The sequence below is a fragment of the Malaclemys terrapin genome, chromosome 18 (assembly GCF_027887155.1).
Source record: "Malaclemys terrapin pileata isolate rMalTer1 chromosome 18, rMalTer1.hap1, whole genome shotgun sequence".
Classification (NCBI taxonomy): Eukaryota; Metazoa; Chordata; order Testudines; family Emydidae; genus Malaclemys; species Malaclemys terrapin.
Window position 1 is genome coordinate 6125026 of NC_071522.1, and position 12680 is coordinate 6137705.

General features: G+C 43.2%; 1 protein-coding gene across 7 annotated transcripts in view; it reads right to left on the minus strand.

Moving 5' to 3' along the window:
• Positions 1-2217: 2217 nt before the first annotated feature.
• BCAS3 (BCAS3 microtubule associated cell migration factor) overlaps positions 2218-12680 on the minus strand; it is a 483012-nt gene continuing 472549 nt past the window's right edge. For 5 of the 7 annotated variants that reach the window (XM_054008056.1, XM_054008054.1, XM_054008055.1 and 2 more), the window contains one exon: positions 2218-3149. In XM_054008056.1, the coding sequence (XP_053864031.1) occupies positions 3001-3149 (149 nt within the window). In that variant the 3' untranslated portion in view covers positions 2218-3000. The remainder of the gene's footprint in view (positions 3150-12680) is intronic. The other 2 variants (XM_054008057.1, XM_054008058.1) reach the window with 2 other exon arrangements.

The following is a 12680-nucleotide window of genomic DNA, read 5'->3' on the forward strand; positions in this document are numbered from 1 at the left end:
TAGGGAAGGGGCTAGCTCCAATGGGACAGTCACAGCAACCTTTTCGATAAACAAAACGGACACGGCCCCAATCTGTAACCACCCCCCCGCCCTTTAAACAAAACATCCTGATTCAAAGGCGTGTCTTACAGCCTGGGGATTTCCACCTGGCTGTATCGCAGCACTTAGAAAAAGGGATTTAATGCCTGCCAACAACAAACACATTTCCAGTGACACCAGTCTGCATTATGCACTCGCCTACTTTGTGTGTTCAGACAGAGCTGGCAACCAAGCTGGGGGAGGCTCTGCTAATACGAAGAATAGCAGTTGTCTTCCTTAAAAGAACCTCGTCCCTTATGGCCGTTCTTTGGAAAGACTGAAAGGAAACAAGAATCACGGTGACAACACAATCCCTTCTGTATGTGTTAATCTGGATTTTGTTTGAACGTCTGGAACTGACCTTGGCGTGAACTGTGTTAAAAATCCTAACTGGTGTGGACTGACTTGACCTTGTGGTTCCATTTGCCTAGCCTAATTCGCTTAGTTCAATCCATTATTTTACAGACATAAAAGAAATGCAGCATTACAGCACAGCCTGTTAGCACAGCTCTAGCCATTGGGCCAGATCTGCAAGGACTTCCTCCCCCAAAACAACAGGCAAATACCTATTGATTTCAAAAGAGAGTTTTTGCCTGCAAAAGGACTGATTAAAGACTGGATCAACACCTGAAATTCTCCCACCAACTCCCATTGTTTAGTGGTTTCTAAGACAGACAGAAAAAAAAAATCTTCTGAGAATCAGAGGTTTGGCAGTCAGGGGAAAAAAAAATTGAGCCTGAGCGTGAATTTGATTTTTGGCATTTGGGGACTGGGGCGAAGGAAGAAGACGGTCAATTTCGCATCAGTCGATGTGGTTGTTTTTAAGCTATAAGAGTGCAAAAAGCTTTGTGGGTTTAGATAGTTTCCTTTCATTTCCATGACTCAAAATGGGTTATATTAAAAAGAAGTCAGAAGGAAATTTCATAAGCTGTTAGTCCCTTCTGGGTTTCTCCTTCTTAAAAAAAAAAAAAAGGAGCTGAAATACTGAGGTTTATGTGGCTACTGGGAGTGAGCCGTCACTAGAATTGTTTCCTACTAATATCTGTGTATTATATGGGTTTGCAGCTTCTTTCATTTTATACTTAACACTTTATCCAATGCAAGAGATGTTAATGGATGGCCAGGCTGTCAATAGGCCAAAACCAGAGGGTCAGGCCCTCGCAGCTAATGTTAATCAGCTTAGCTCCATTGAAGTCAATGGGCTGAATCCTCAACTGGTATAAAAGTCATAGCTCCTACACTGAAGCCAGCAGAAATCAGTAGAGGAGAGAGCAGAGGCTCCTCGCAATGATCTCCTGTCTCTTGTGGAAGGTTCTTGTCACTACAGTCCGTGAAAACTGGCAGGATCATTCACCCTGCGACTTCTTCCAATTCAATGGAGACTCCACAAAGGTCTCGTCATGGAGTTTCCTGGGCTCTGTGTCTGTAGTGTAAAAGAGGTACAAGTAGCCAGTGCTGGATGTTATCTCCATGAATAACAGATTATCAGGTTGGAACATGCGTCCACTGAGATTATTTTTTAAAAATAACTACTTTATAAAAAAAAAAAAAAAGAACAGAAAAATGAACTTGCAAAGAACTGTGGCCAAAATGTTCTTACTTGGGACTCTAAAGTTAGGCACCTAAACCCCTATTTAGGCATTTAAATAATTGGCCTGATTTTCTGAAGTGCTGACATCCATTTCTTTTGATGCAAGGTGCCTAATTTAAGCCATCCATTTTGAAAAGTTTGGCCTGGCATAAATGGCTGACAGTTAAGGATGCAACAGACCTAGTTTGGTGCTCTTAGGTGGGTTTAATTAAGGCCTGGAAGGTCTTAATATTGGGAAATAAGCACATACTATTTGATACAGTAATATATATGGAGCATACACACATCCTACTAACACAGTGATTCTCAAACTTTTGTCCTGGTGACTCCTTTCACACAACAAGCCTCTGAGTGCAACCCCCCTTTTAAATTTAAAACACCTTTTTTATATATAACATTGTTATAAATGCTGGAGGCGAAGCGGGGTTTGGGGTGGAGGCTGGCAGATCGCGACCCCCCCATGTAATAACCTCGTGACCCGAGGGGTCACGACCCCCAGTTTGAGAACCCCTGTACTAACACGACAGGAACACGGACACTAAAGCAGATTTGGTTAAACTTAGATTTATTCAATGACACATGCACATTTGGACAGCTAGTAGAGTTCCAGTGAACAATTTTTATAACTGAATATGAGATATTTATGACTTCTGTTAGTCAATTAAGAACATTTCTAAAACACATGACTAGAATAAAACTGGAGCAATAAAGATAATTCTTCCCAAGAACAAAAAGAAACTTCTTCATTTGTAATACTCCTGGCATCAATTAATATCAGCAGGGAACCAAAGGAGGACAGCAAAGAGATGCATAAACGAAGTAATAACATATCAGTCCTATTCGCCATCTGTCTCGTAGACAGTCCTCAAGTTTTCACTCCCATCAGTTCATTCTTCAATGCTCCTCAATTTTGCAAACAGCTAGAATTCACCGGCTGGATGGCTAATTCACCACTCAAGTTACGCAGATGCCCTTTTTTTAAACACGAAAAAGCAAGTAATGGTTGTAAAATCATGGGCTCAACCAAAAAATGGTTTTAAAAGTATTTCTCCTCTCAACGGTCTCTTCCTGAACACACCAAAACGAAGCCACCAAGCTGTAAGGATTGAAGAAAGAGTCTCTTCTTATCAATATTGCACAGGAAAACAAACTCAATAAATTGTCAATATATTTTAAGAAGACTTTAAGCAGGAGAGTTGTCAATATTTATTAGTGTAATGAGAACCATCCAGTGGTGCAGCTAACGCGTGGGTGAAATACACATCAAAACTGTTTAGCTGGAGAGACATTTGGTTAGCCAGTCTGAATTTCTCCTCGTATGTTTGGCTAATTTAAGGGAATCCTGTAGGGAAAAGACTTAGAGGCTGGTTTTCGTTTGTCGGGAGAGGTGATCTGTAACCATCAAAATTGCGTGGAATGCTTCCGCTGGTGGAACCAGAACTGTTACTGAGAGTCTCTATGCTTCCTTCTCGCTGAAGCTCTGAAATAGAACGAGAAAACAGGCCCTGGTTAATGTTTCAGATAAAAGAAGGACGTTTGCCATTAGAAGGCCATTTTACTGACAAATCTGTTTATTGTATTGCTGTTCTAACATTGCATTCACTCGTCATCCACCTTTTACTGGGTGATTTGACGAAACACTCCAGAGGCATCATATCTACTTCTTTGCTAGGTTTATATTTCAGTCTGAATAAAAATGGAGTTTGATTAAGACATCTAAACCCTGTATTTCAATTTCAGATGCGGTGTGTAATCACTTCCTTGGGGACGAGTACATTGATTTGCAATATATTAAGATTCCAAATCGGAGATTTGCAAGATTGAACTAAGCAGAATTATAGAAGTCCTATTGACAAACAATGGCATCACTTCACTTAACAGGCAGAGCTGGTGATATGACCAGACTAGAAAAAGAGTTCAGTTGTGATACTCGCTAACTGTGACTTGCAACAACTGCACTCAACCAATGCCGTTCAACAGCCTATTTAAAAAAGGATTTTCCACAACTTCTTTGTGCTGTACATACAGCGGAAAGCATCTTTGTGGTTTCTGAGGCAAACAGAAACAATAAACTTTCCTGGGTGCTTGTCTGCTCAGGCTACTATCTCAAAGCAAAAGAAGAAAGCAGAAATGATCATGGTTAGCGTCCATTTACATCACTAAAAGGTGACGAAACTGTAGAGATTGCAGAGGGCTGGAGGAGTCTGTAAACAGGCCCAGGGGTCTAAGGTTACTACATTTGCACAGGATTTATTCCCCTCTTGCAATCACACACGCATCATTCCTTCCCGGGCTGGTCTTAACTCTTGAAACACTCAGATTTTTGTGTGGAAAGAACATTGTTTCTAACTCGGACTCTGCGTGAGCCACTTGACTCCAAACGTTGACTCAGCGGCAGCGTGCGGGCAATGCGACTGGGCAGTCTCACACTCTCCAGCACTCAGCGGTGATATTAGGCAGGACCCCACGTAGAGCACAAGCATCCTCTCCCAGCCACTCAGTGACAGATTACAACACATATTCTGGTGAGTTGCAAAGTGAGGGCCAAAGCCCACGCTCCGTACTCTGTTTCTACTCAAAGCTGTCTGGATAAAAAGGGGTAAGACCTATGATGTGAAGCCCCTAATAATTCTGCTATGGGAAAGGGGGGGAGAGTCTATCTGTAGGCCATTGACCGGATTGGTATAATGTTGAAAGGCACTTGTGGTACCATGGTGAAGGGTACAGGATAAACACATGGAGCACACAGATTGACAGACAGACAAAGGGTTTTCCCTATTGACTTCAATGGGAGTTTTTCGTGAACAAGGACTGGCTAGGAAGCGAGTCAAGGATGGCAGGATTTGGGTGAATGATTCTAAATGTTGTTCGCCGCCGAATTTGACTGTATCGCTGCCGTTCTCGGAGTTCACTCTCACAATGGGATTCGACCTCATTTATAAACATGATGACAGTCCCTTTATTACGCTGCGACTCAGAGATAAGGACAAGCATGTAAGTAAAATGCACTGCCCCAGCGACAAGCGTCGTCTCTAAAACAAAAAACACCCCACCCAAGTACCTTTCTAACAGTTCCTCTTAGCATTAATACGAGGTACACGTGCATAGATGGGCTCATAGATCCATTTGAATTCACACCTCATCTAGTAAGACATGGCAAATTTAGTACTTGATCATGGAAGTAGTTTGCAAGGGAGATAATTGGCATAGGTTACACGAAAAAACAAACCTCTAGGAAGTCTGTCAACCTGTAAGAAGCAGTGACAATGCCCGAATCATGGTTTTCTTGACAGCGTTTTGTTAATGTCTTCATATTCCTTCACATCCTAACTGTCCCAGGAGTTCAGGAAGTAAAAACAGTCATTTAAATCAGAAATGAGCGGTGTATCCCACACGAACACTGTGCTGATCCTGGCTGATTTTGTGCTTTTATCTCCCCTTGCACACAGCTGGCTTTGGTTAAATGTCTCACGTCAGAGCTTTCACCCACTGTGTAGCCATCACCAATAAGACAGAACATGGGTAGGCTCCAATCAAACATCATTAGGGCTGTTGAACTCCTTACGAGGTTACTTTCCTCTCTCTCTCGCTCTCTCATTTTTTTAAAAACCATAATTGATTTTCAGGCAAGTGCTGCATTTTCAGTACCATTAAAAAAGAGGAGGAAGAAGCAGCATTTATTTTTCCTCAGTACTGTAGAGTCCCAAAGCCCAAAAGCCCAAATGCTGAGCAGCAAAATGCCAGCTTATAGGTGGGGGGAAGAGTGCATGAGATTCTGGCAGAGGCGTTACATAACTCCAGCCTTTTTTAGTAACAGTGCCTTTATATTTGCCATTCCTCAGTGATTTACGTAGTATCTTAAAGTGGGATTTTTTTCCTGAGAATCAAAGCCTTAAGGGTTTTCAGGGGCGCTAAGCAATGGTAGCTCCTGTTCCTCTCAGTGCAAGGTGACAGTGCTCAGCACCTCTGCAAATTAGGCCACTCATCTGTATGTATTTTACTGCGCTATGAAATGGAAAATCTTTCCATTACAAACCAGTAGATAGTCATTGAAGAAGAACGCTCTCTGTGGGAGACTGCCTGCATTACTTCTCGCCACCACTAGGGGCGCCATGGGGGCTAGTGCCAAGGAGAGTAAAACAGCACTGAGAAAAGCATAAGAAAATTGGAGAGGAGTTGAGGTTTAATGGATGGGGTACTGGACTGGGAGTCAGGAGACACTGAGCTCTTTGTGTGATCCTTGGGCAAGCTGCTCCACCTCTCTCTGCCTCCGTTCTCCATCCCATCCTTTGTCTTGTCTGTTTAGACGGTAACCTCTTTGCAGCAGGGCCAGGCTTGCTAAGTGTTTGTACAATGCCCATCACAATGGGGCCTCACTCTCAGCTCAGGCCTCTACATGCTACTGTAACGCAACACTACACAAATCAAGTTAAAAATGAGAATGAACAAAGTATGACTAGGTTAACGGTTAAAGTAGAAACAAAGACCCAAGTTCTGGCTGCATGTAGGAACACATCAGAAAACCAACAGGCCTTGGGTGGAAGTTCTCACCCCAAAGCCTGTGTGTGTCTCTTGGCAGAGTTCCTCTGAGCAGCTCCCTGGACTCCTTTGAGGAGCAGTGGGCACTGTCTGGGGTTCTTTGCTCTGTGTTCCCCTTGGAAGCCCTGATTTTAAACCTATGACCTACGCTACCTTCCTGTATTTTCATTTGTTGTCTCCTAGGTTTAGCTGATCCCCTTGTTTGTTTCTGGCCCTTTCCCTCTACAGAGGGGGAGGTGTTTTTGGTTTCATAGATGATTCCCTTTAGGGATCCATCCAGAACACAGGGACCAACGAGGCCTAAAGCCTACGGACATTCTGCTCTGTGTGGAGCCAGTTACACAGCAAGACAGAGGTGCAACATACTTTGATATGTAAGGTACCATTGCTCAAATCCCAAGTGCTATATTATAAAGCACCACTAAGAGGAACCCAGGCTCTCTACCCCTGCAGGCACCTGGGAAGGCTGCTCCCTATTCCGCCCCTCAGAGCAGCTATACAATGTAGGCATAGGCATTTCATGGTCACCAGAGACCAACCCCATTGTAAATATGGCCGTCAGGCTCATGGCTATTACATCAATAGACAAAGTCAGCATGGTCATTACATCCCTGAATGTCAATCAGATAAGGAAGCATTTTAAAGGGGGATAAAATCATAGACATGTAGGGCTGGAAGGGACCTTGGGAGGTCATTTAGTCCAGTCCCCTGCACTCAAGGCAGGACTATGTAATAACTAGACCATTCCTGACATTTGGCCATCTTTCTTTCTCTTATATCTCATTGCAGTCTGTGCAAAAGCCTTTCAATATGTCTATCTTCCTCACAGCAGTTTTTTCAATATTGTTTTCCTTAAAGGCAAATCAATTCCAGCAGCACTTATTAAGAACCCCGCAGTAACAAAGCAACGTGCATGTGTGCTAGAGATGAAATCCAAATTTGGTAAGACAACCACTTAAGCTTCCAAGGAGAATATTATGAACTATCATGAGCACACAAAAATCCTCCTTCGAATGATTTTCAAACAATCCTTAAGAGGTGTCTATTTAAATACATTTCAGCATTTCCATTTTAAATCACTTCTTTCTTTCATGTATGTACAGTTCAGAGGGGAAAAAAAATCTCTGCCAATTGAAACCCTTGAAATGAGGCATTAGTCTGGGACTTAATTTATCAAAGGACAGACAGATTTTTAAATGATACGTCTTTTAAAGAAAATAAAAGGTTCCCAGTCCGATATTGTTAAACACTCTCAAAAATTATAATATGATCATGATTAAAACAGGGGAAAATGTTAAATGGTGGAGGTTTACCTTCCTACTTCTTCCCTTTTCCATATTTTTAAAATCTACCGTTTTAAAATAATATAAAGGAATTAAAACAAAAAGCTCCTTTAAGTAATGTTAAGGTTGTGACATAAACCAAGCAAAGCCAGTGAATTTGGGGGAGATTTCCAAAGGCACAGATGGGAACTGGATACTTTTGTACCTTTGAAAATCTCCCTCTTAAAAGTTCTGTTCTTAACTATTCCGTTTATACAGTGGGGAAGGGGGAGGGGCAGCACACCTCTAAAATATGCATGGACCTCAAAAGTGACATCATGTTGGGGGCATGGATGGCTCAGGGGATAATGAGCCTTTTTGGTAGGTTGAGAATTCAAATCCAGCCCAGGATGGCAAAGCACAACGGTCTTTACCATCGTATGGCCCATGTGAAGTGTATCTGGCAATCATACTGTGGTTGCTCACATAAAAACACCCATTTTCACATGTGGATCTCACTGGCAATTTCAGCAGGCAGATGAAGGATTGAATGAGTGTAAGCCTAAATGCTGAAGAAAGAGGACTATTAATGGACTGGGAGTCAGGAGACCTCTGTTCTATTCCTTACTCAGCCACTGCCTTCCTCTGTGACCCTGGGCAAGTCTGAGGCCTAGTCTACACTCGGAAGTTAGGTGTATATCTACATCGCTTAGGGGTGTGAAACATCCACACCCCTAAGCCGACCTAACCCCTGGTGCGCACAGCTCTAAGGCAATGGGTCGACCTAGCTACTGCCTCTCGGGGAGGTGGAGCACGTTTGCCAATGGGACAGCTTCACTGATCAGTGTAGGTCGTGTCTTCACTGAAATGCTACAACGGTGCTGTTGCATAGCTGCAGTGTTTTAAGTGTAGACAAGTCCTTAATCTTGCCATGTCTGCTTCCTCGTCTGTAAAAAGGGGATAATTCTACTAACCCAACTTTGGAAAGCACTCCAAGATCCTTGACTGCCCAGCGCTATGGAAGTGTAACGTATTATTGTTCTAGAACCTTCTCAACCCCAGAGGTGAAGCCTCCAGGTCATTGGCATGGCTGTAAGGAAGCTTGCAAGGCTGCTGCCTGTGCTGTACCTGTTCTGTGGATAAACAGAGGGCTAAGTTCACTCAAAATCAAAATCCACCTGCAGAAGGAAGTGAGTGAAAGGCAGAATGGTAGCCTCAGCTTGGAACGTCCTTGGTTATGTTGGCTGTGGGAGGTCACAAGTTTAGCGGTGCTCAAATACTGGGAGACGGATCTGTCCCTGGTGTAATTCTGTTGGCTTCCATGGTGAGTTAAGACAGGAATGGACTTGGCCCTAGGTTGTCTGCAGGTTATTTCATCTACATTTCCACAGGTATATACTGCCAAGATGTATTAACTTCCTTAAATGTAGCAGTAAAACAACTTCTGATGATACACTTTAAGGGGCCTGTATACTAGCCAACAAATCGCATCTCACATAAAACACATTCCGTCTTGTAGATTTGCTGGCTATTTGCGATAACTTCAATTTGTTTCTGCTGAGGCAAGAAAACCGGGGTTGAGTCTTCAGGGTCTGCAAAGTGGAGAGGAGAAGGAAGAAGGGGGCCTCCGGGAGTTATTTATGGGGTCAAAATAACACAAAACCTGTTCTTCTCATCGCATTTCCACTATCAAGGAAATGAAATACTGTGAGAAGACCAGCACTTGCATTACTTTGGCCCCCTAAATGGCTCCCTGAGGCATTAAAAAGCCTGTGAAAAATAAACACAAATATAAACAAACACTAATACTGGAGACATAAATACTAAAACCTGCCCGCATCCCTAGGGGAAATGACTCAAAGTTCCGATTGGCCTAGAAAAAGAAATAGGCAGAAACATCTGCTGAAGAGATGAGAAGGGAGCCAGTTCAGGAGAGCACAGAGCAGCCCTCTCCTCACTTTTGATGCTCACTGTAACCGCCACCAGCAGAGTAAATGGGAATCACAGAATAATAGAGGGCTTCAGGGCACATGTGAGTTGAACTGTGTTGAGGAAAGAAACAACAACAAAAAACTAATCTCCAGTGCTGCACATCTACCAGATTTCAAAGGAAACAGGCTCCATGGGGCTCTAAAAATAAGGCAGGAAAGAAATAACTGTCAACAATTATTCTCTACCAGCTAATGTGCGGATTTGTGTCAATGTGGCTTCGTGGCCCTGGGAGGCTGTGGCACTGATTCTCATCTATTGCTGGTGCAAATCAGGATTAAGCTCCTCTTAAATCAGTGGAGGCATGCCAGTGTAGAACAGACCAGAGCAAGGACCAATATCTCCCAGTACAGAAGGAGTGAGAGAATTCGTTTCTCCTGAAAAAAAGTCGACAGGACAGAAAAGGCATGAGTGGAAATGCTGCAGGAAGCAGTGTTTCTAGTGGCTAGAGTAGGGAGGTGACTAGTTTGCAATACTTATTTCACTGTAAATTTCAGAGAAGAACCCTATTATATTTCCTCATGCTCAGCTAACAACATAGAAAGTTAGACCCCACTCCTTATACCGATACTATTGCAGCCATTCTAAGCCTTGCAGATGAGGTTCACCCAAAACGCTGACAGCAAGATTTGGACCTGAAGAACAACAGACACATTGAAATAGCAGATAATTTACCAGAGTTGGCAACGACTCACTAACACAGTGGGATGAGGTGTAAAGTCTGGATGCCCACCGAGATGACACTCATTTTATCAGTGGGTGTTTATAACAGGTTATAAGTTCCTCGGGAAAGAGGGCTTGTGCTCATACACTCATAAAGCACTACACACAGATGTACACTGTGTCTACAGCACTACACAACCCTCCGCCTCTGACCGTACTGTATATCTATGCTGAGAGGATATTCCTCTATCCCCAGGGTACATGGTACAAAGCCTGGTCATTTGTTTTGATAGAAGAGGCTTCTTTCTGCTTTCACTTTGGCCACTCTTTTCAAAAGTGACAAAGAGTTTAGGAAGACATCTTAAGGGGGCCTGATTTCCAAAGGGTGGGGGCCCAGCACTTCCTGGAAATCAAGCCCCTTTAAGGTGTTTCACGTTGGGCGAGAGTCACTTTTGAAAATCTTGGCCTCTATCCCACATGTAAACCAAATGACCTCCCCACTCTCATTTATACACAGGCCACCTAGATTAAGGCCCAGCCCTGCCAGGGGGTGCAGGCACTCACCAAGTCGCTGTCTCCATGCATGGACACGTATACACAGAGATAACAGCACAATGATGGGTGCCCCAGAGAGGCATGTAACTATAATAATAATGATTTTCTTTCAGCCTTCTCTAGGTCCCAGTTTTTTTCATCCATCATCCTTTCACTCCTGTTGTCAATCTGTGGCTGTGCTGAATCAGAGACCTGGGGTAAACTGGGGACCTGTAATCAGAGCTGTGGAATGTGTAGGGAGAGGATGACCACCGAGTGACAGCTGCAGGGAGTGATCCAGGGTTAGACAGTCGGCATGTCTTCCTCTGTGCTTGGAAAGTGCGGAGCACATTTCAGGTACTACTGCAATTTAAACCTGATTAACAGAGCAATAGGAACTCAAATGCATGGCTCTGTGTGTTCCATTAACTCCCTCCCCATGCTGTCCTGTTTTCATCCCCGCCAAAGGCTGAAAACAGCATCAGTGATATATTTCCTTCACATGCTGTATTCTGTTGCATTAGTGAGCTAATTGCGAGAAACTGGTAGGAAGCACTTATTTCTGTTAATATTTACCTTCAGTTTTCAAATACCAAGCCTGATCCTACCGTGCAGGCCCATCATACTGCAAAAATAATCCTCTGCTTTTATTAAGCTTTGTGACAAACGAGGGGTGGGGGGAGGGGACATGGCCCTATCTCAAAGCTCGTGATCATCAGGTATGTGTCGGAGCAGAACAAGCTACATCAGGCACCAGTCCAAGCCAGGTTGCTGTACATTCAATTCGAAAAAGCTTCAGGAACTGTCAAAGGACCACAGCAAATCTAGAAAGGTATAAAGCCCTGCCAAGCCTAAATGTGAAGCCATTTTATATGGCACATTAATTCAATGCCTGAAGAAAATCTATATAGCCCTCTTTTGCCCGGAACACTCATAAATTATGCTGCCTTTCTTATTTGTGCTCTCTCTGTAGTGGTCCACTTGAAGCCATGGTATCTCCTTTATGGCTACTCAAAAATCTCATCTCTAGTGCATTATTTCTTCTAATGGTTTTTCCTTTCTCTCTGTTTGACTTCCCCTACAGCAGGCTGTTAAGCACAGTTTCAAAATATCCTCAAAAACCATTTGCTGGAAGAGCTGACCCTTTACTCTACCTACTGAGAATTGTACAAACTCCTGTACAGCATGGCAGAGATGCAGCCGGGATAAATGATACAATGACAGCCAGCCTGATGTGTCAGGGTAGTGGGGAAGCAGCCGCAACTCTGAATACAAGAATTATTCTTCATCATCTCAAACTGTCACAACACATTACACTCAAGCCCTCAGCTTGCTGAAGGAGTGACCCTGGACTGAATGGAAGAGTGCTTGGGGAAAGAACTAATTGTAGCCTCTTTTCACACGTCAGTCACTTTTCACAGCACCAAACCTTTCAAGCTCAACTAATGTCAAGTTCCCTTTTTCTTTTTCTGTGCTGAATATTTTTGAGTTATATCGACGGCATTTTTAAAGGAACCAGGGTTCCGGCAAGGGTCTGAGTTGTGGGGGAAGGGAGGGAAGTGTAAGAATTAGTGCACATTGGAAAGTCTATCAGACATCTGATGATTCATTAGGAATTACTCCATTAATAGCTAGGAATCAAGGAAGTGGCAAGGCATATTAGCAACTCATGTTTGAAGCTCTGAGTTCCATTTCTGTCATTCACCACGATTACTGCACAGGGTCCTTTACAATCCAAATTTAAATGGAAAGTGCTTAGAAGCACTGGAATGTACTCTCTGCCTTTTTGTGAAACTAGGATGCAAACCTGGTATTTGGTTTACCATAGGATAAGAGAAATGAGATGTCTCTCTTTAAAAAGGCCAGGTTAGATGACACTTCACTGGAGACACGAGCAACTTTTGGAAGAACAGTTCAGAGGCAAAAATTAGAACCTCATTTAACAACCAAAGCAACTTTCTTTTGTTTTGAAGAAAAGCAAATAGTCCCCCCTGCAGCTACACTATTCAGAATCAAAGCACTGT